At 40.2% G+C, this 21,485-nt stretch overlaps 1 protein-coding gene across 1 annotated transcript; it reads right to left on the bottom strand.

Moving 5' to 3' along the window:
* Positions 1–11,217: 11,217 nt before the first annotated feature.
* LOC131602494 (uncharacterized) lies at positions 11,218–21,285 on the bottom strand. The gene is made up of 8 exons (XM_058874621.1): positions 21,110–21,285; positions 19,855–20,104; positions 16,751–16,874; positions 15,403–15,746; positions 13,515–15,300; positions 12,726–12,967; positions 12,260–12,367; positions 11,218–12,131 (listed from the first exon to the last, which is right to left on the bottom strand). The coding sequence occupies exons 1-7, from the start codon at positions 21,163–21,165 to the stop codon at positions 12,296–12,298; spliced, it is 2,874 nt and encodes a 957-aa protein (XP_058730604.1). The 5' UTR covers positions 21,166–21,285; the 3' UTR covers positions 11,218–12,131; positions 12,260–12,295.
* Between the last annotated feature and the right edge of the window lie 200 nt (positions 21,286–21,485).

Below are 21,485 nucleotides of genomic sequence, written 5' to 3'. Positions count from 1 at the left end.
AATGAGCAGCAAACAAATGAATTTTATTAAACCCTAACTACAAAATCAGTTACCTGAAAAGCATACAAATCAGTTACCTGAAAAGCAATGGTGTCTTTATCTTCGTCTTCGTTCCCAGAAAACCTTCAGCTTGGCTTCGTCCTCGTGTAACAATGGTTGCTGCGCTGCGCTAGGGTTTATACATACCCCTTTTCCTATTTCTGAGTTACTAATTAAGAATCCCAAATATGTTTAGAAAATAATACAAAAGGTGGACAACACTTAAGTGAAAACATATTTTCCATGTCACAATTTAATTAATCAAAAATAACACGTGGATGCCACCTGGATAAAATCATTGACTTTGACTAGCGGTTTGGACGGAAAGGATAAACGTGCACCTTTTAGAACAATTAATGGACCAGTTTTGAACTTTTTAGAATTGAGAGACCAAAATGGACCCAAGGGTATACTTAAGGGACTAAAAAGGGTATTTAGCCTTTGAATTATCTCTCTTTTTAGTGGTTGTTCTTAAAAATATGGATTTAACCTCCGTTTGAATTTTTAGTTGATTAATTTAAAAAAATTATATAAATATATAGTATTTTTATTAAAAAATTCTAACTATATATTGATGCATTCAACTTTATTATATTTGTAAAATTAAATATATCGTACTAAATTAAGAGTCATATAAACAGTATTAATTAAAAAGTATAATTAGAAAAATGAATTAGTGTTGTATTGAAATTTAAAAGAGACTATTTATTTTAGAACAAATTAAATATGGTCTCCTTTGTTTTATCTTTTTCTTAAAGTGGTTTTTATAGTGTCATATGTTTGTGTAAAAAATTGTTCAATTTTTTTTTTATAAAAGTTTCAAATAAAATTTGGTTTGAAAATATTTATTCTTAAAATATTATTTGTATTGTCATTATAGAAAAAAAATTTGGATATTAAAATTACTTAATTTTGAATCTATTTCAAATATTTTTTCATAAAAATCATTTTTAAGATATAACTTTTTTGAGAAAATTGTAATTTCGATTATATTTTGATCTTTAATAATGTATGTTTATGTTATTCATCGTACCTGATCAGACTGGATCGTCAATGGTCTTCAACTGATGATGGACTTTGAGTGAATGGGAGATGTACCTACAAGGTACTCCGATGCCAAAGTGAGAATACAAGCAAAGGAGAGCAAGTACAGAGATTAGGTGAGAATGAATGAGTTACCTGACCCTCTAGTGAAAAATGGTATTTATATCCTCCAACACAGGGCCAAGATTTCCCTATTTTTGGCTGGATCGTTGGAGGCCTAAAACGAAGGAAACTGCTAGATGCCACGTCGTAGGACAGAGTCAGCAAGTGACTCACATCCTGGTTGAGCCACCCGTAGGGTTCGAAGAGGGGGTTGACCGGATTTCCCGCTACTGGGTGACCACGTGCTCTTCATGGAATATGTGGGGCTGAATCGTGCTTAATTGGGCTTGGGCCCTAAATCGTGCTTGCTTGCTACTGGGGTCATTGCATCAGTTATGAGCGGTGACTTTAAATCATCCTGGTCGCCGAGGAGGTGGATGAGAATTCGGGGTTGTGCTCGTGGGAACGAGTTCTGGTTGGGTCTTCGGCCTGGGAAATATGTACGATCATCTTTATGTCGTGTGGCCGACTTTTTTTTCAAGACTTTTTTCTTGTCGGGAACACGCCTGCATAGAGCCCCGAGGAGACGTTAGTTTAATATTGAGGCGAAATGTTTCGGGTGCCTTTATTATTCAGGAATATAGAACGTTGTCTTGAAATGGTGAGGTGTCAGAGGGTTTATGAAGCGTGGTGGCTAATTAATGTGCCATCATGACCTAGGATAGTCTAATAACCTAGGCAATGATGGTAATGATGGCTCCCTTTTGCGTTTCCCCGTAAGGCCCCAATATAAAAGAGGAGGGGGGCATCATTTGCATTTTTCTACTAAGTCTTTCTCTTCTTGCTTTGCATTCACCACCTTCAAGCTCTGAAGCCTTTTCCTGTTGTTGCAGTCTTCCTTCCTTGTTGTACTACCAACAAGTAAGTGAATCTCTTCCTTGAATCTGTTTACTTACGAAAGGGTTTGTAGCATTTCGTTAGTATTATGGATTCTTTAGAGATTGTTAGGGGTTTGGGTAGGATGAGTTTGTTGTAGATTTCCTATGTTTTCTGGTTAAGATTCATAAAGAAAACATGTGTTTCCCGATTAAGACATAAGTCGGCTGAGGATATTAAATGCATTTCCCGATTAAGATATGAATAAGCTGAGGATATTGCATGCATTTCCCGATTAGGACATGAATAAGCCGAGGATGTAACATGTGTTTCCCGATTAGGATATGAATATCCCGAGGAGATTCGTGAGAAATGTCTTGGGGGTTTTGGTCTCTTCTTTCTCTGTTGGGATAGTTTTTATGTTGGGCGTTTATCCGATGAGAATTCATAATCTCGTGCTCCTCTCGCCCTTTCACTTGATTTGTGGTGGAAGGGTGGAATTGATTTCAGTCGAATTTATTGTTTCCTCTGATTTTCAGGTAGAATGGCCGACGAATAGTTTAATGTTGAGGTCCTCGAGGAGAGGCGAGGAATAGAAGAGCCCGAGGAGAGAGGGTCCCCCGTCGAAGAGCCGGCCAGGGGAGCTCGTCGACTAGAGGACTGGGTTGTGTCCGAGACTTTGAATATTATTCTGCCCTTCGACAAAGTTCTCGAGGAGGATTTCAATATAGTCGAGGACCTTGAAGAAGGGGTTAAGGAGTCATGGAGGGGGTTCGCTCCTAGGCCTCATCAGAGAATATGCTCGAGTTACCTAGGGAATTGTTTCCCTATGTACGATTTTGCGTTCAAAGAAGCGAGGATGCGTATGCCTTTCACCGATCTACAGTTCAATGTTTTTAATTGGTAACAGTTGGCTCTGTCTCAGATCCATCCGAACGCACTCACCTTCTTTAGGGTTTTCGAGCTCGTTTGCCGCTACCTCAAGATCGGTCCTACTCCTTTGTTATTTGTTAGGGTTTTCCATCTTCAACGGCAGGGCGGTGCCGAGGAAAAGAAAAGTTGGGTGTCTTTTAGCAGTCGAAGAAACTGTTCAGGATTTATGCTGATTCAGTTAAACATTTCAAAGATCGGTATTTTATAGTGAAAACGCTTACGCCTGCTGCGGAGGAAACTCTATTCGAGTCTGTAGAATATGAGAAGGACGGGGAAAAGAAAGTGGGCCTATAGTGCAAGTTTCCCCTTGAATGGCAGTACGGCCATTTCCAAAGGGGGACTGAGGCGTATATTTTCAAAGATGAGGACCTGAATGACCAGGATCATAGCACTTATCGACGACTGGTACAGTATGTTCAGAGCTTTAGGTTGGCAAGGTGCACTACTCCCGACCAAAAACAAATATTTGACGACCAAGGGGAGCCCATCTTTGCTCCCCGTCATATAAACACTAAGGCGCTTCTTGAGTGTCGTTTAGACAAGGAGACCTTGGAATTACTAGGTATTAGTTACATTTGTTGTGCATGATCGGTTTCCTTGTTTTCGTGCTGATTGTTTCCTTTTCACAGGTGAAATGGCCGATCTCCATGAACGCGTGATCAAGATGAGGGCTAAGAAGGCTGCCAAGGCCGGTACTAAGAGAACTCGGGTTGCTCAGATCCGTACCGAGGCTGCAAAATCACTCTTGAAGGGACTCTGTCACCGACTAGGCGTAGCCCGACATCACAAGAGCATCCTACCAAGAAAAAAGGGTGAGACTCTTTCGGCCAGCCAACCCGAGTGCGGAAAGATCAGCGTCTCAGAGAAGTTCGTGTTTCCCCGCTGCCACCTCTGTCGGGGTCTCTTTGCCGAGAAGAATGCCATTCTCATACACGAGGATGAGGCTAGTCATATTGTGGGTATTGGTCGGGAGGCCAGGGGAAAAGAGCTTGTTCAGGACGCAGAGGCTGTCATGAGGCTTGTGTCGGCTGCCCTCGCTCTGCACGAATCCAATACGTGCCCTTTGAAGGATTTTCAGCGGTTGCAATCAAAGTATAATGAGCTCGGCAAAAAATTCAACCAGATGGAACTGGATTTTGATAATTATAAGGGTAAGTATGAAGTCTAGGTTGGTTTGGTTGATGCTCTGAGCAAAAAGATCGGGGAGCTCGAGACAATGACTGAGGAGCGTGTTTTCTTGAAGAAAAGGGTGGATGAAGCTCAATCTTCTGTCCAATTTGGAGAGGATGAGACGGAAGGAGAGAAAGCCCTTGCCATGCGTGCTCAGCTGATCGCAAAGATCAGGGAGAATGAGCAGGACTGGATGGATACCCTGGGGGTTGGTTTCAAGGCTGCGGTGGAGCAGATCAGGGTCATCAATCCATAAGTAGATATCGTCACCGAGGGGATTAATCCATTCTACAAGGTGGTGAATGGTGAGATCGTGATCCCTGAAAGGTTTGTTGACGAGGAGGAGGAGAATGCTGATTTTTGATTACCAATACTGGCGTGCATGCCAAAAAAAAAAATTATTTGGACAAAGGGTTATGCCAGTTCATTTAGGGCTTACATGCCCGTAACATTTCATAATTTTTAAGACAACGTCGACCTTTTTGGTCGGCATTTATCCATTGCCTTGTTTATATTTGTTTTACTTGTTTTAATGTCTACATGTCTATTTATGCTTTGAATGTGTGCTACATTTGGGGTTTGCTCGATAACTATTGTCATATGATCGTGTGGGGAACATGTGAGGGAGAGTGAGATCGGGTCTCGGTGAACGGCGGGCTCGAGGTCGTGGTCGGGACCTCGAGCGCGTGAGGCGTGAACATTTCTCATTGCGAGCAAGGTGTTTTGCCAAATAGGTATCAAGCCGGTGGAGTTAAAATATAGGTCTCCCCGTCAGGCAGGGATTACGCTCGTGTGCTCGAGGTAATATCTGCCTTCGTTGGAGTGGGATGGCCACGTCTGTACCAGGACGTGCCCTCGTGGTTGAGAAAGTTCGTCGTTGTAAAACAAACGGCCGACTATTGGGCTAGATGGTAGCCTTAACTATAATATTACTTGAGTTTTTTCGGCATTCCATGGTCGAGCGAGTTGTTCCCCCTGTAGGATTTCGAGGTAGTAAGCCTTGTTATCAGTTTTTTCCTTGGACTCGGTAAGGACCTTCCCAGTTTGGGGCAAGTTTCCTGTCACGCAAGTCCTTCGTATTTCTGCGTACGACTAGGGTGCTCACTTCGAACTAGCGCTTTATGACTTTGGCGTCGTGGTGCAGATCTATCTGTTGTTTAAGTTTGGTTTTGCAAAGTGCTGCTCCTGATCGGATTTCCTCGACCGGGTCGAGTTCCTATCTCATGGCTTCTTCGTTCATCTCCTTTTCGAGGGGAGACTTGGTTCGTCGAGAAGGTTCCATGTTTCGACCGGAATTACTGGCTAGATTTCGTATGTTAACCTGAATGGAGTCTTTCCGGTCGTGGAGTGGGGTGTGGTCCGGTAAGCCTACAGTACGTTGTGTCGTTCCTCGACCCACCTCTTTTTGGATTCACCTAGTCGGTATTTGAGTCCTCGGAGGATTACTCTATTCATGGTTTTGGCCTGCCCATTTGTTTGAGGATGTTCGATGGAAGTGAAGTGTTGATTGGTTTCGAGCTTGGCGATGAAATCTTGGAAATTCTTGTCCGTGAATTGAGTTTTTTTGTCGGTCACCAATGCTAACGGTACCCCGAATCAGGTGAGTACGTTTCGCTTGTAGAAGCGGAGGATATTGTGTGCTGGATTTTGGCGAGAGCCTCAGTTTCAACCCACTTTGTAAAGTAGTTAACTGCAACGATCAGGTATTTGTTATGATAGGAACGGACTGGAAAGGGACCAAAGATGTCCATCCCCCACCAAATGAAGGGTCACGGGGAGGAGAGTGATTTGAGCGCGTGGGGAGGTGATAGATGCATGTTGGCATGGCGTTTACATCGGTCGCATTTCTGAACATGGTCTTTGGCATCTTGATGCATCATCGGCCAGTAATATCCTGCTCGAAGGGCTTTCCGTGCCAAAGATCGTCCGCCCATATGTTGGGCGTTAATGCCTTCATGGAGCTTTTGTAGGATGTCGATTGTCGGGGACCTTAGATGCGTCGACGCATTTTAGCAACGGGATCGAAAATCCTCTTCGGTAGAGTTTGTCTTCGACGACGTACGAGCATGCTCTCCGTTTGGTCTTGGCGGCCTCCTTCTGGTCGGTAGGTAGTTCTTCTTTTGTGAGGAAATTGTAGACGGGGGTCATCCAGCAATTGTTGTCTCCAATTGCGTGTACATTGAGCGAGGCGGTGGTTTTTCCGATGCTTGGTCGAGAAAGGGTTTCTTGGATCCCAATTTTGTTACCCCCCTTTTTTCCTCATGCTTGCGATTTTGGATAAGATGTCTGCCCTGGTATTATGTTCACGGGGAACGTGTTCGACCTTCGCCTGGTCGAATTTCTGCATTTGTTCTTTGACGAGCGCCAGGTATTCGATGAGAGTTTCGTTTTTAGCTTGGTATTTTCCTTTAACTCGGGAGGCGGCGAGTTGAGAGTCGGTGAAGATTTTTACTTCCCGAGCACCTAGGTCCTTTACAAGGCGAACTCCGGTTAGTAGGACTTCGTATTCGGCCTAATTGTTCGAAGTCGATACCCTCTTTGTTCTCAAGTATGATACCTGCCCCGCTTCTTGTTGAGCTGGAGGCTCTGTCGACGAAGATGGTCCACACTTTGGTTTCCTCGGTTAAGATGTCGACCGGTGTCATTTCTGCGACGAAGTCGGTCAGAACTTGTGCTTTGAGGGCTTTCCTATTCTCGTACTGGATGTCGAATTCTAAAAGTTCGAGGGACCACCTCAGCATCCTGCCGGCCATATCTGGTCGACCAATAAGTTGTTTTATGGGCTAGTCGGTTCGTATGATGATGGTGTGCGCTAGGAAGTAGTATCTCAACCTCCTGGATGCGTTGATAAGTGTCAATGCGACCTTCTCGATCTATTGGTACCCAGGCCCTTAAAGGGCTTTGCTCGTGAAGTACACGGGTTTCTGTCCGTCGGGAGTTTCGCGTATGAGAGTTGCGCTGACAGCCTCGGTTAAGACGGCTAGGTAGAGATACAATTTCTCTCCGTTCTCTGGTCGTGATAGGATCGGAGGTTGCGAGAGGGCTTGTTTGAGATAGAGGAGCGTCTGTTCGCACTCTTCGGTCAATTCAAAGGTTGCCTCCTTGCGTAAAAGTTTGAAGAATAGGAGTGTGTGTTGGGCGAATTTCGCCACAAACCGGGATAATAATGTTAGCATTCCATTGAAAGTTTGGATTGATTTTTTCGAGCTCGAAGTGGGGAACTCGGAGAATGCTCGGAATTTATCGGGGTTGGCTTCGATTCCTCATTCAGTTAGGTAGAAACCAAGGAATTTACCTGCTCCGACTCTGAAAGTGCACTTCTTCGGGTTGAATTTCATTTTATACTTCCTCGCCTGATCGAAGACTTTTTTGAGATGGGTAGTGTGGTCGACCTCCTCTCTCGACTTCAGGATCATGTCGTCCATGTAAACTTCGAGGGTGTCTCCAATCTCGCCGTGGAACACTTTATTCATCATTCGCTGGTAAGTTGCTCCGGCATTTTTAAGAATGAAGGGCATTACGTTGTAGTAGTAGTTGGACGACTCTGTCATGAAATTCGTGCATGGTTTGTCGCTTTTTGCCATGGGTATTTGATTATAACCTGAGTATACGTCCATAAATGATAAAATTTTATAATTGGCCGAGTTGTCGACTAGCCTATCAATATTAGGTAGTGGATATGCATCCTTGAGACATGTCCGGTTAAGATCAGTATAATCAACACACATTCTCCATTTTCCATTAGATTTTTTTACCAATACAACGTTTGAGAGCCAAGTTGAATACTTGGCCTCGGAAATAAAATTTGCCTCTAAGAGGTCTTTTACAGCTTTCTCGACAGCCTCTGCTTTCTCTTGAGACTGTCCACGCCTACGTTGAACTACAACCCTAGCTGCGAGATCAATGGTCAGTTGATGACAGACGACCACGAGTACAAGTCCAGGAATCTCGGCTGCACTCCAAGCAAACAAATCAGCATTACGTCTTAGGCATGCCTTGATCTGCTTCCTCTCCGGGTTGGGGAGTCATGTTCTGATCTTCACATTTCTGTTGTGGTCATCGCCCAGGAGAATGAGCTTGAAGTCTCTGTCAGGAATTGGTCGAACAGGATGGATGGGTTCCGCATGCGGGTGTGTGTCTTCTCCCTGTTTCTTCAGCTCATCTTTGGTTAAGCGTGTGTCGAGGTCAACTGCACCGACTTGTGGGAGTGGTTTTTGCTTCTCCTTCATCGGTTTGCTGGCTGGTCGGGGCTGCTTGTTATTGGAGACTGAATCGAGTCCTTTCACCGCTACATCGAAGCATCTCCTAGCAGCTTCAATGTCGCCTTGCACGATGACGATATGGCCTCTCTTGTTGTAATATTTCAACTTGAGGTGGACCTTTGAGGGTACCGTCGTCATCTCGGCTAACGTTGGTCGGCCTAAGATGCATTTGTATAGGGACGGGCAGTCGATCACCAGGAACTTGATCTTGACTTGTCTTGTTGTTTCCACTTCTTCGAAGGTGACGAGTAGCTCAACGTAACCCCAAGGTTTGGTAGTGGTGTCGTTGAAGCCTTGAGGTCGAATCCCACGTAGGTAGTCAAGTGAGAATCGTTGAGCTAGAGTGTTTTGAGCAGCTGAGAGTACATGATATCAACAGAGCCATGCGGTCAAAATAACGCCTGTAAGGATCTGGCACCTGGTTCTCTCTGAGGGGGGGGGGGGGGTGAAGGCACTAGCACACAGCATGGCCTCAGTGTACTCAAGCACCTTTCCCCGGCCAATGATCATGGGAAAGTGTTGTAATATTCAACCCTAAAAAAAACATGGGAATCAATTGTATTATCACAAATATATAATGAATAACTTTGGGAGCAAATAGAAAGATATAAGATTGTTACCACTAAAAGGGAACAGCTTCCATCCATAGTTCTTGTCCTCCATAGGCATCCCTCTCCAAGTCTATGGTAGTTGTGTGCTAGTGTACCCGCTCCCCAGTTGTGCTCATGGATACGTGTAGTATCTAATAAGTACCTCAGGCAAAGGACGTCTATGTACGACGAGCTCGTGTCCACAAACATCTGGGTGCCTGACAAGAATAAGAAGTAACATCTCAACACCCGCTGCCTGTGTATCTCCACCTATATCGGGTCACCGGCAGCCTCTTGTGTCGCAAGGAGCTCGGGCTCGTATTGTCGCGTCAAGAAGTGAAACCTCACATGCGCGTCGCGGGTCCACTCCACCTCATCAAGCGCGTCCTCATGATCAGCCCCGAGCTCCTCAATCAGCATCCCCTTGCTTTCTCCTTCGTCAGCCTACCATGACCAAGGAGGGTACCCCTGATAGGTATATGCATGAGGCATGCGATATTGTCAAGCGTGATAGTAACCTCACCATGAGGAAGATGAAATGACGAAGTCTCTAGATACCACCTCTCTACAAATGCAATCAGCATCCCATTATGTATCGTGTGGAACTCGACCTAACAGAGGTCCTTCCACCCAAATGCTGCAAGGACATCCTGGAACCACGACTCAGTAGGTTGCACGAGAGTGGCAATATTCCGGTCGTAGTTGTAGAACTTCTGGGGATCCCTATCCTGAAATTTTCCAAAAAAAAAAAACATTGTTAATAATAAGCACAGTTAAAAATAATTAATCAGAAACTGAGGACAAAAAAGTAATACGAAATAAGTCTATGAAATTTTACCTCGCCGTCCCAAATATGTCTGACTGAATGATCTGCATACTCTGTCAACAGAATACATCTATAAAACCCCCGGGTAGAAGATAGGCTCCCCAGCCGCGTCAGCCTCCTCGTGCGGCTCAGGAGGTGGCACCGGAGATCCAGCATCGATCGTCATTGGCACGGGAGTAGAAGAATTGGCCTGGCGATGTTTGCAGGTAGAGGGCGTCTGTGAGGAACCTTCACCATCATCCTGAGGCCTCTGTGATGAAGTAGTAGATGTAGAAGGCTCCTTTGTTGTAACAGATGTAACAGGTACCTCTGCTGCTCCGGATGTAACAGGTACCTCGGCGGCTCTGGATGTATCAGGTACATCGGCTGGAACGGCAGATCCATCAGTCACCTGTGTCAGTAACTGCATTCGTGCATGTCGCACGGAGACATATTGTGCAGTCTTCCCAGATATAATACGGTCTTGATGGTCGGCCATAATGTTTGTATTGTATTACAAATAAAATCTAGTTAAATATAATTTAGTTATAACAAGAAAAGAAAAGAAAAATTTACCTTCGTAGATGCACAAACGGAAATCTTTCATAGATACATCTACGGTACTACCTAACATTTTAAAAATATGAATTTGTTTCGTAGGTGCATCTACGGAACGACCAAACATTTCATATGTTCCTTAGATGCACCTATGGAATGTCCTGCAACTTCAAAAATGCGAAAATGTCGTAAGTAAATGTTCACATAGTTGGAAAAATCAATATTCACCCCCTGATCATCCGTTTTACACATCAAATAATATCTACATTGTTTCTAAACTATATTTTTAAAATTAACTAATGATTTCTACACCTAAAAATCTATTCAAACTCTATTACGGGAAATACTCTAAAATAACTCAAAAATTCGAAAATTTACCGATTAAATTGTGTTTTGAAGTTGTTGGAATGTGTTGATCGTTGATGTTGACGTTAACGGACGAACTCGAGAGAAAAAAAACAACTTTGGTGGAAGTTTGAATTTTGAGTTGAGAGAGTTTAGGAGTTTGAGAAGATAAAAAGTGAAGAATGAGGGAGGAGAAGAGTCTGGCGCGAATATAACATCAAAAGCTTCCGTAGATGCATCTCAGAAAGTCTTCCATAGGTACATCTACGGAACAAAACAACTTTAAACAAAAAAAAATAGTGCTTTCGGAGGTGTATCTACGGAATCAAGGACATTTTTAGCAACGCGCATGGTACATGAGTGACCCAAGGGGTGAGGTTAGAGATTCTCTACTATTAACTTTCACTTTTTTCAACAACTCTTTTAATTACAATTAATATGGATAATCTAGTAAATGATGTTAATTTTATCATTAAAATTAATACATCTAATCATTTTCTTAAAAACTATATATTGCTAAAATCAGACACTTTTTATGAGAATGATGGAATAGTTTAAGTCTAGCCTATTCGGGGAAAGCTTGAGAGTTTGTGATCTCTGCATACAGAAAGGCAGCTTGTAGTTATTGATTCATATGGAATCAAACCTTGCTCGTCGAGTAGGAATCATGTCTTCAAATCAAAAGTTATTCTAAAATTTTGGTTGACATGATGATAAGGAAAAATAAATTTTATAGAAGCATACCCGCTTTAGTGCACTGTACTAAACAACTTTTGTAGATGATTTGGCAAGTAGTGTTAATTTGATCGAGTCTTCTCCAAAGAGCTTCCGTTTATTCTTTTCAATGGCATTTACAGGATTCACATGCCTAGAAACGTCCATTTACTTCAGCTTATTCTTTTTTAATGGCATATACAGTTTATAAGCCTAGAAATGCCCATTTTGCGTCATAGTTTTTTTTCATAATCACAACAGTAAGAAAGAATATAATGTCCAGCTTCTTAACCTGCTCCAAGGTAAAATGTACAGCGCTTTTAACCAGCTTCATAAGATTTAAGAAAGAATATATATTTTTTCTTAACCAGCTTCATAATCACAACCTGTAAATAAGTGAAAGAGATAATCCACACCCTCTTAACCTGCTCTGCAGTAAAATGTACAGCTTTTTTTTATCTAAAGGAAATATATATAATTTTCAGTGACCTTTTGTCGCATAAATTAAAAAATGGTCAACAGCCTAACGCAACTCTATAATTAAAAACAATGACATTCAGTATTTACAAGTCTTTGAAGCAAATAGTTATTTGATAATAACTCTCTAGTCTTATATAGATTTATGGGAGAGAAATCTCTATGCTCTGCAGAGGGAGGTTCAAAGCAACATGTCTGCTACAACCTTACAAACACCGTGGCTTTGAAATTCGCCTAGAAATACCTTATGTAGTTCAAATAAATATACCTAGAATCCTGCAAAATGTTAGGACAACAAGATAGTTGGAGAAAGCAGTGCATAGCAGAGAGTGAGCTGAAAAATGTTAAGTAAAACCACATTGTCTATATTTTTTTAAAAATAACCTATGAAATAACCCACTTACAAGGAAATGGAAACACCAAATACTTGAAACAAAATCTCAGGGTTGACCATGACTTTTGCTCATGGAGTGGTTGTGTAGAAGTTTTTTACGAGGTGCTTGCTGATCATTCTGTTTAAGACATTCAAGTGATTGAACATGAAAATTAATCAATGTAAACACTTATGAATTAATTAACTTACAAACATAAACAATTGATTCAGACCTTTTAACCTCCTTTTTGTAAGAACGGCAATTTATACTAGCAATAATAATAATATTCAGACCTTTTATCCTCTCTTTTTTAAGAACAACCGGAAGTCAAATTGGATATATGTAATGTATGAAAAAGAAAAGTTGTATTCTAACAATTGGCAAATGATGGAATCACTGAAAAAGTAGTTTGCATAAGAAAAATCAAGCTTCCAATTTATTGACGACAGTGAAATAAATTCATGGCGGAACCAAATTAGGAGTAAGACAAACAAACCTTGTACAAAGATGCAGCAGACTCAGACTGTACTGTCGGAATTACATTCCCTAGTGATTGCAAAGCATCTAAAGTCAACTGCCAGCCGCAGAGTGCAATGGTATCACTACTAGTGCTTGGAACAGAACTAGCACAGCCAGCAGCAGCAACATTGCCGTTTACCCAAGGGCAACACTGGTTGTGATGGACAATAGGATCAAATTCTACAGCTTCTTCGTAGTTACTTTCTCCTTTTGGGGGACCTAAATAATGAACAATGTCAATGGTTTTGCCACAAAAATATGTACCAATTGATAAAGGGGAACAGGGAGAGACCCACCCATCAAGATCTAAATAGAGTATTGAGAAAATATTTAAAAGGCCCAGGAATCAAAAGAATATAGCCTAGCGACAGAAATTACAAATAGAAGGAATCAAAATAAACAATACTATTTCTGAATAGCTGTAACTGTAAGTTCCACGTTAATAGTTCAACTCTGCAAGGAGAGCCGTATACGCGGTTAAAGGGAAAAAATGTAAGAGCCTTAAAAGTAACTAAACCCGGGACTATAAATGAGAAACCGAAGTTAGTGCTATGAGAGCTGTTAAAGACTTAAAGTCAGTTGGTACTTGAGGTTTCTCCTTGAACTGGAGCTTTTTCCTGAAAATCTAATGAACTTCTTTTGTAAGTTATATTTAACATTAACAATTCCTTAAGTTCTTATTAAATTTCTAGATTCTACCTTCTCGAGCAATAATAGGGAGGGTAACAACATAAAAAACTCAAGATCGTCAAAATATAGTGCTTACCTATCCGGTTGGCATTGCCAAAATCTGATTCAACTAGAGCACAATTATTGCTGAATGATGATTTACCATCCTTCATGATCTCTTCCTTAGTATTTCCACAGTCTGAATGAATAATAGCATTGCAAGATTGGGATGGACGACTGTTATAAGCAGGAGGAAGTTTGCAGCTTTGACTAATCTTTTCACCACTTTCAACAGATTCTGCCTTGGCAGAACAACCAATTTTTGACCCACTGTCTGCCCTTCCTGCAGAGTGAGACATCATCTCCTGGCTATCACCAACAGGATAGTCTCTGTTTATATCACCTGGGATGATCTCATCCATTAGACCTGGATTTGGAACAGATTCACCAGTCTGTCCCTGGTTTTCAGCATCTTCTACTCTTTGTTCCATTTCACCAACAACACTATGTGTTCTGTGTACAGATATATCTGCCCCATGGATTTCAGCTTCATGACTAGCACACATTCCAACACTCCCTCCACTAATGCCAAGACTAAATCCATCTCGGGCATGAGCAGTCACAGTTTCTGCATTAAAAATTCCATCCCCGTAGTTTGTACTGCTGACTCCCACTTCACCAGGGACAACTTCAGTTGCTGTTTGTAAACACGTGCTTTGCTGAGCTTGAATGCTATTATTCAGCTCAGATGTTTCATTCATGTCAACATTGCCATAGGTGCTAGAGGAGGGAAAATGGACATCATCAAGGTCTCCTGGGTAGTTTTCAACACTTTCCATGGAATCATCATTTATACTATGATATATTGTGTCCATTGCAATGACAGATGATGCACGGTTTGAGTCTCTAGTAGTTTGGATTCCTATTAAGCGATCACTACCTTGATGGAATGAAGAAACTCGATTGCCAGCAACATAACCCTCAAAACCCAATGAATGGCTAGGACCAGCACCGGATGAATCTCTTTGATGAGGTGAACAATAAGTGTCAAAAAAATCAGAGTCACGTGCACGTTTGGAAGGACCGGCTGAATATTGTCCACCATCAGTAACTTCATCACCATCACGGTCAATGACAGTTCCTTCAACACTATCAGCCTGATGCTGCAACCTAAGAGCTGGCCTGTTATCTGAGCTTCCACCTTTTTCAAGATTTCTCTTACGAGAACTTGGCCCTCGTGATTCATATGAAGCTGCACGATCACCAATCTCACTCCCTGAAGGTTGACCAATCATTAAATCTCTTCCCATGTCTACATCATAAATATTTTCAGATGTTGCTGTCCTGCCAAAAGGGGGACAATGAAAACCTCCAGCCATAGTAAGGTTTAAATCCAAATCTGTGTTTGCCAATGCTTTCCCCTCATTTGTTGTTGCAACTTCATCACGATCTTCAGCCTGATCTTTCTCTGCATCATCAGCTGCAATCCAACCATTGATTCCACTAGCTGCACTTCCTCCACGAGTTAATCCTATCTTTTTACTGGTATCAGGGTTATCTATATTGTTGGGTGCAAGACGACTCGGGCGAGGAACAGTCAGAAAATCCAAAATTCTAACTGTAGCACCACATAAGCTACAATCAAGCATAGGTGACCTGTAGTCAAGTCTAGACTCCTTAAGAGATGCTTTTCCCTTCCTGGAATCCATTTTAGTAGAAGTAGAAACTGCTTTTGATCCTGGATCTTGAGTAAGACGGAGTTGAGTCTTTCTTGGACCAAAAGAATTGCCATTTCTTTCAGATTGAGCAGAGTGTTCTTCACAATCTTGAACATTTAAGAGCCATCTTGGTTCCCATCCACAAAGGCTTATGAGCTTCTGTGCCTGACAAAAGGAAGGTACACAAATAAAAAATAAGCATAGACAGAGTAACAACAGATGTACAAGACAAACTACTAATAGAAATAAAAAATGTAAATGTCTTACACGGGTAAATGAGCAGTATGCCTCATCCTTAGAGCTTTCCAGCCCTGATATATTATCAGGCTTAAAGTCTACTCCTGACATAAAGTTTTGAGACTCTGATAGAAAGCGTTCAATCTGTGGGCCTCGAGTAACACTCATCAACTCAATTGCAGAGATTGCAACCACAGGAAGATAGTGAAATTGCATGAGTCCATCACATCTATCCTTGTAGCCGCCAACTAGGGCAGATTGAGAAGTCGGAGGGAACTGCACTAGACTTTCTGGACAGCTGTTTCCTTTCCAAGGACAATGAGCTTTATGCCCTGAATCCAGCTGCCTGGCAAAGGATTCACTGGCATCTTGAGCTTTGGCCAGTGCATTAACAAAATAAGTTAAAACAAATGATGAACATAATCAGCATCAACAGAAAAGTTTCTTCATCCAAGTTATCAGATAAAGCTTGTTATCAGATAAAGCTTGTGTTGCCAAACATGTTCAAAACAAGATTATATAAAATGTATAAAAACTAAAAGGATTTCAAATTATTAGAGGTTTGGAACAAAACTTGAGTTGCTTAAATGCAGATTAAATCTATTTGTATGCAAAACTCATATATTCCCCCTTACTTTATTTTAGTTTATGACTTTATTTTTGTTTGTTGTCTTGTTATACATGCTATGGGAAGTTAGGAACCTTGGAACAAAGTGCTACGACTATTCTAATAAATGCATGTTAACTGCAACAATAACAACCAATTCCCGACAAAAAACTAGCAAATTTGATGTAGAGGGTTGATGGGACATTCTCGCGTTGATCGGTAGATCTCGTTAATTTTGAACATATTTTAGTAGGATAAAATGTATGAAAGACCAGAAAATGAAACTGGGTGCTCCAAGACATGAAAATGAATAAATAGGAACGGAACAAAGGGGCTACACTAAATAGTGTAAGAATGAAGCCCGACATTCTGCATATCAGAAGTAAAAAATGAATTATCCCAAAAATGAACTATCCTATCCTATAAAAAAACATTCAAACATGTTGATGAACAAATATGTATTAAATCTTGAGTTGAATTTCATAGATGAAAATTACACAGCATTGAGCTAGGTTTGTTTTTGACAGACAGAACCTTGTATTGCTGCTTCTAATGTCCTACTCGGTGCACCATTTAGGAATGCTCTTTTCACCATGTCGACTTTCGCACGTACTTTATATAAACAAAATAGGACTTTGTTTGGTATTGGATGTTCTTAATTATTCTAAGTCCTAGTTACTTTAGCATGCCTCATATTAGAGAAAAAAAATGAAGTTTGGAATCAGGATAGAATAGCTGAAATATTTAAATTGCAAATGTGCAAGCACCAACCTTGGGCATTTGTCCAAGATAACAATGCTGAGAAATTCAGGTAGGCACCGCATGACTCGCACGCAATTTTGTCCTCACCAATATTTGTCCAACCTTTCTGAGCACAAGCCAATGAACTGATGATCTGGAAGAAATTGAGAAGGACATGAGATCCCTGGAGACTGCCTCTTATGTGCTTAAGACATTGGGATTTGGGACTAGCACATATAACATAATATTTTCTACACATACTCTATAGCTTAAGCTGCACAGATCAAGATAACTGCAATAATTTCATTTGAATGTGACATTATTACAAGGAATTTCTGCTCAGACAAATAAGTGAGCAACACACAGCGAAACATAAAAGATAATCATGCAATATGCATAATGCCAAACTTTCAACTACTTGAAATGATATTTAAATTTGTTAAGAGTCTCACATCGGACAATATATGGCCTAAACATGTGCTTATAAGTGGGGACAATCCTCACCCTACAAGCCGGTTTTGTAGGGTTGAGTTAGGTCAAACCACATTCTTAACATGGTATCAGAGCCTCGTTTAAGATCCGATTGGCCACCTATTATGGTTTCCGCTATCAGGCCACCCACCATTTATTTCTACGCTCCAATTGTCAAGACCTGGGCATGAGGGGGTGTGTTAAGAATCCCACATCGGACAATATATGGCCTAAACATGTGTTTATAAGTGGGGGCAATCCTCACCCTACAAGCCGGTTTTGTAGGGCTGGGTTAGGCCAAACCACATTCTTAACAAAATTATTTACTCAATTAGTTAACTACCAATCTGAGAACTGCTTAAAAAGAATATAAACAGACCATGAAACCAGTTTATTCACTCAATTATCCCACCCGCAATGGCCCCTAATGGAGGTGGGATAGCATTGGAAGACAAATGGAGGTGGGATAGCATTGGAAGACAACACGCAGTGCATATGACTGGCCATTGGGAAAGCACTTAGAGAATAATTATCTGGATTCTTGATATAAATATAAACCCTTCAAAAGTTTAAAAAAATAAATTTGGAGAAATATGAAGCAAAATGCCTTTGTGAAGAAATATTCTCAGCCCATATGTCCTACCAGAACTTGTGTTAAAACAAGTTGCATATCCAAAACCAAATTAAACCAGCGTTTGGAAGAAGAAGAAAAAAAACACCACTGAGGAATAACCCGGTTTCCTTGGTGATCGAGAAAATTCGGAGCTTTTAAACACATATACATTACACGTGGATAAAAAAAAATAACACTCATAAGCAGAATAACCTTGAAATTATAAAATTAAATAAAACTTAATTGAAAACTCACAATCACAAGTAGACATATACACCGTATTAAGAAAGCAAATTTATTAATTTGGCAACATTTTCAACGTTAAAAACATGATTTTTTATGTAAACAAAGTAGCTTACTAAATGTTTCACTAGCATAAAACTTTTACATAAACTTAAGTATCTAATAGAGCGTCTAAATTTTAATATTGGAAAGGTTAAAATTCTACCTTATTACAAATAAGTATAATTTTATAAAAATTCATATATCTATACACCCATTGGCTTGCACTAGAGTCTAGAAGCATAAGCACGCCCTAGCTGTCATCAAAAGACATATATATATATATATATATATATATATATATATATATATATATATATATATATATATATATATATATATATATATATATATATATATATATATGATCATGGCAGAAAACAAATTTAGAGGGGAAAAGGAAATTATTGGGAAAAATCCTAAGTCCCACATTGGTTGGAGATAGAACATTGAAATAGTTTATATAGAGTGACACCCCTCACCTTACAAACCGGTTTTACAAGGATGAGTTAGGTCATACTCTAATATGGTATTAGAGTCTATCGATCGGACCTTGGGCCACCCGCCTTTTAAAAAATCCACGCGCCAAGCCCAACAAGAGTGTTTGGCGTGAGGGGGTGTATTGGGAAAAATCTCAAGTCCCACATTGGTTGGAGATAGAGCATTGAAATAGTTTATATAGAGTGGCACCCCTCACCTTACAAGTCAGTTTTATAGGATGAGTAATGCATCGGAAGAAGATGGAGAGAAGAAAGGGACGCCACAGTTGCTGTTCTTGAGAGAAAGAGAGAGAAGAGAGAAAAGAGAGAGGGAGAAATGTGGACGCAATGGTCATGATTGATAGAGGGAGGAGATGCAGAAGTAGAGATTGTGATTAAGAGAGGGACAGGGAGATCAGGGAGAAATATGGATGCAATGGTCATTCTTGATAGAGGGAGGAGATGCGGAAGTAGAGATCGTGATTGAGAGAGGTACAGGGAGATCACAGATGATAGTTTGTAGAACAACATCAAGAATAAGGGGAATTATGTTCTTTTCACAAACTAGGCCGTGGAACCCAAAACTGAAATCTGTACAGTTAGGATAGCAGAAGCTTGGTGATCTCACTACTTTGCAGTGAAGATTGGAAGTCCCACTATGATTGTATACAAACGTGATCCAGGCACCGATCATGTGCGATGAAAAAACCATATGATACAACCTATGAAGCACCGACACCTCTAAAATCAGGCGTGTCCATGTCCGTGTCGATGACAGACACCTGCACCGACACTTGCAATTACATTTAATTTATTCATTTTTTTAAATTATTAACGGTGTCGTCGTGTCGGTGTCCGTGCTTCGTAAGACACAACATTATAAGTAAACTGCAATCCTGATAACGACAGACCACATGAATTGAGAAGAAAGAAGCCATATACTATTTATGACAACAAAAAATCATACGTAATGATTTCACTTATATTGCAACTTTGCAAAAAACTAAGTTTGCTTTATGAATTGCAAGTATAAACAAAAACTATCACAGTGCTGATAACAACGAACCGCATGAATTGAGAAGAAAGAAGCCATATACTATTCATGACAACAAAAAATCATATGTAATGATTTCATTTATATTGCAAAAAACTAAGTTTGCTTTGTGAATTATAAGTATAAAACAAAAACTATCGCAAGGTTAATAATTAGTTATTAGTTTAAATTGTATGTGGGAGCTGTTTGTGGCTAAAGTAATATTCATTTATATAAGAATATGGTCAATCCAAACCTGAGGCTTGCTAAGCCAATTTAAAGGAGCAAAAGTAGCCAAACGCCTTAATAAATCTCCCCTTTCCCAGGGCCTACATGAAGCTTTTGAGGAACCAAAAGTAGAACCACCGACGCTTGTGCTCACAGAAGTCCAGGGTGGTTGCGAACCAACACATGATATAGAAGCAGCTTTAGAGCCCTGCCCATGATTTGACCCATCTATGCTGCCAACATTCATTGGAACAGTTGGGGAGGATGCCCCAGCCGAACTAACAAAATGAATGAATAATTAGTCATTTGAGAAAGTTCGTCAAATGAACAACATCTAGACAAGACGACTGAATATTCATTAAAAATACCATAACCATAAATCATCACATATGCATGCATTAAGTTCAAATTCATACAAATTAAAGAAAGTTTCTGTTTTACACCATGGAGAAAGGAATAAATGAGAATCTAGACTCTGGTGTGAAGTAAAGCAAACAGGTGGGAGTTCATGGAAATATATGGTAATGCAGTTATAAAAGCTAAGTTATGTTGATTCATGCCTATGAAACAATAAATAGCAACATTTACTCTGGTGAGGGGAATCTCATGTTCTTGTTGAGGAAACGGTTCCTAGTAATAACCAATGAAGCGGATACTCTAAAATCTATGCCATATCGTATCCAATACGCTTCGATACATCGCTGATACGTATCAAAGGAGTATCCAGATTTTTTATTTAAAAAATAAAAAATTCTGATATGTCCCGATATGGCGGCGACACGTCGTGCCGCGTATACACTGCAGATACGGCTAGTTAATCTCATGACTATTCATATTTATGGAACATGAATTAATCTTCCTCAACCTTAATTCTTCTTTTCTCAACTTTAATTACCTCTTCATTTTCATTTTTCTATGACAAAATCAAACTTTTCCATTAATTACTTCTCTCAACTTTACCTATCTTTTCTTTTTCTCTTAATTCCTTTACTAATTACTATCAAATTTTGCAAACTCACTTGGTTTTTGTTAAGAACAAAATTCAAATGCACTACGCTATCATATATATATATACTACTTGACACAAGTAGATCTAATTCTCAAGCAGCAGTTAACAATGACAACAATATCCTAACATTTCACCATCCAATTCAACAGTATGTCTCATCTATTCGACAAAATTGAAAACAGAGGTAACGTAAATCTTAAAATTGAACCAAAACGAAACCCTAATTTGAGAAAATTTTAGCGCGAGCACGGAAGTTTGAGAAAGAAAACCGTACCTGGCGGCAGGTGTGGGATCAACAGTACCGCCGGAGCTGATAACCTCTTCTCTCATCACTGATTCTCTCTCTCACTTTCTCAATTTTCGAAGCAAATGAATTCGTAGTGGGAGAGTAAAAGAATAGCAGCTACAGTAATATAAGCGAGTGTCAGCGCGTGATCTCGACTGCGAATACGAAAGTAACTGCCCTTAGTTTTTTAATGCAATTTATTTAGTTCTCAACAATAACAGTTGTGTTTGCTTATTTATAAAACAATTATGTTGACTAATCGTTTGAAAAATCTTAATCTTAATATATTAATTATATCTTAATTTTAATTTAAATCTTCTCTTTATCTTAATATATTAATATTATCTTAATATATATCTTAATC

Source organism: Vicia villosa, linkage group LG5 (genome assembly GCF_029867415.1).
Source record: "Vicia villosa cultivar HV-30 ecotype Madison, WI linkage group LG5, Vvil1.0, whole genome shotgun sequence".
Taxonomy (NCBI): Eukaryota; Viridiplantae; Streptophyta; class Magnoliopsida; order Fabales; family Fabaceae; genus Vicia; species Vicia villosa.
This window is presented reverse-complemented; position numbering and strand designations above follow the sequence as displayed.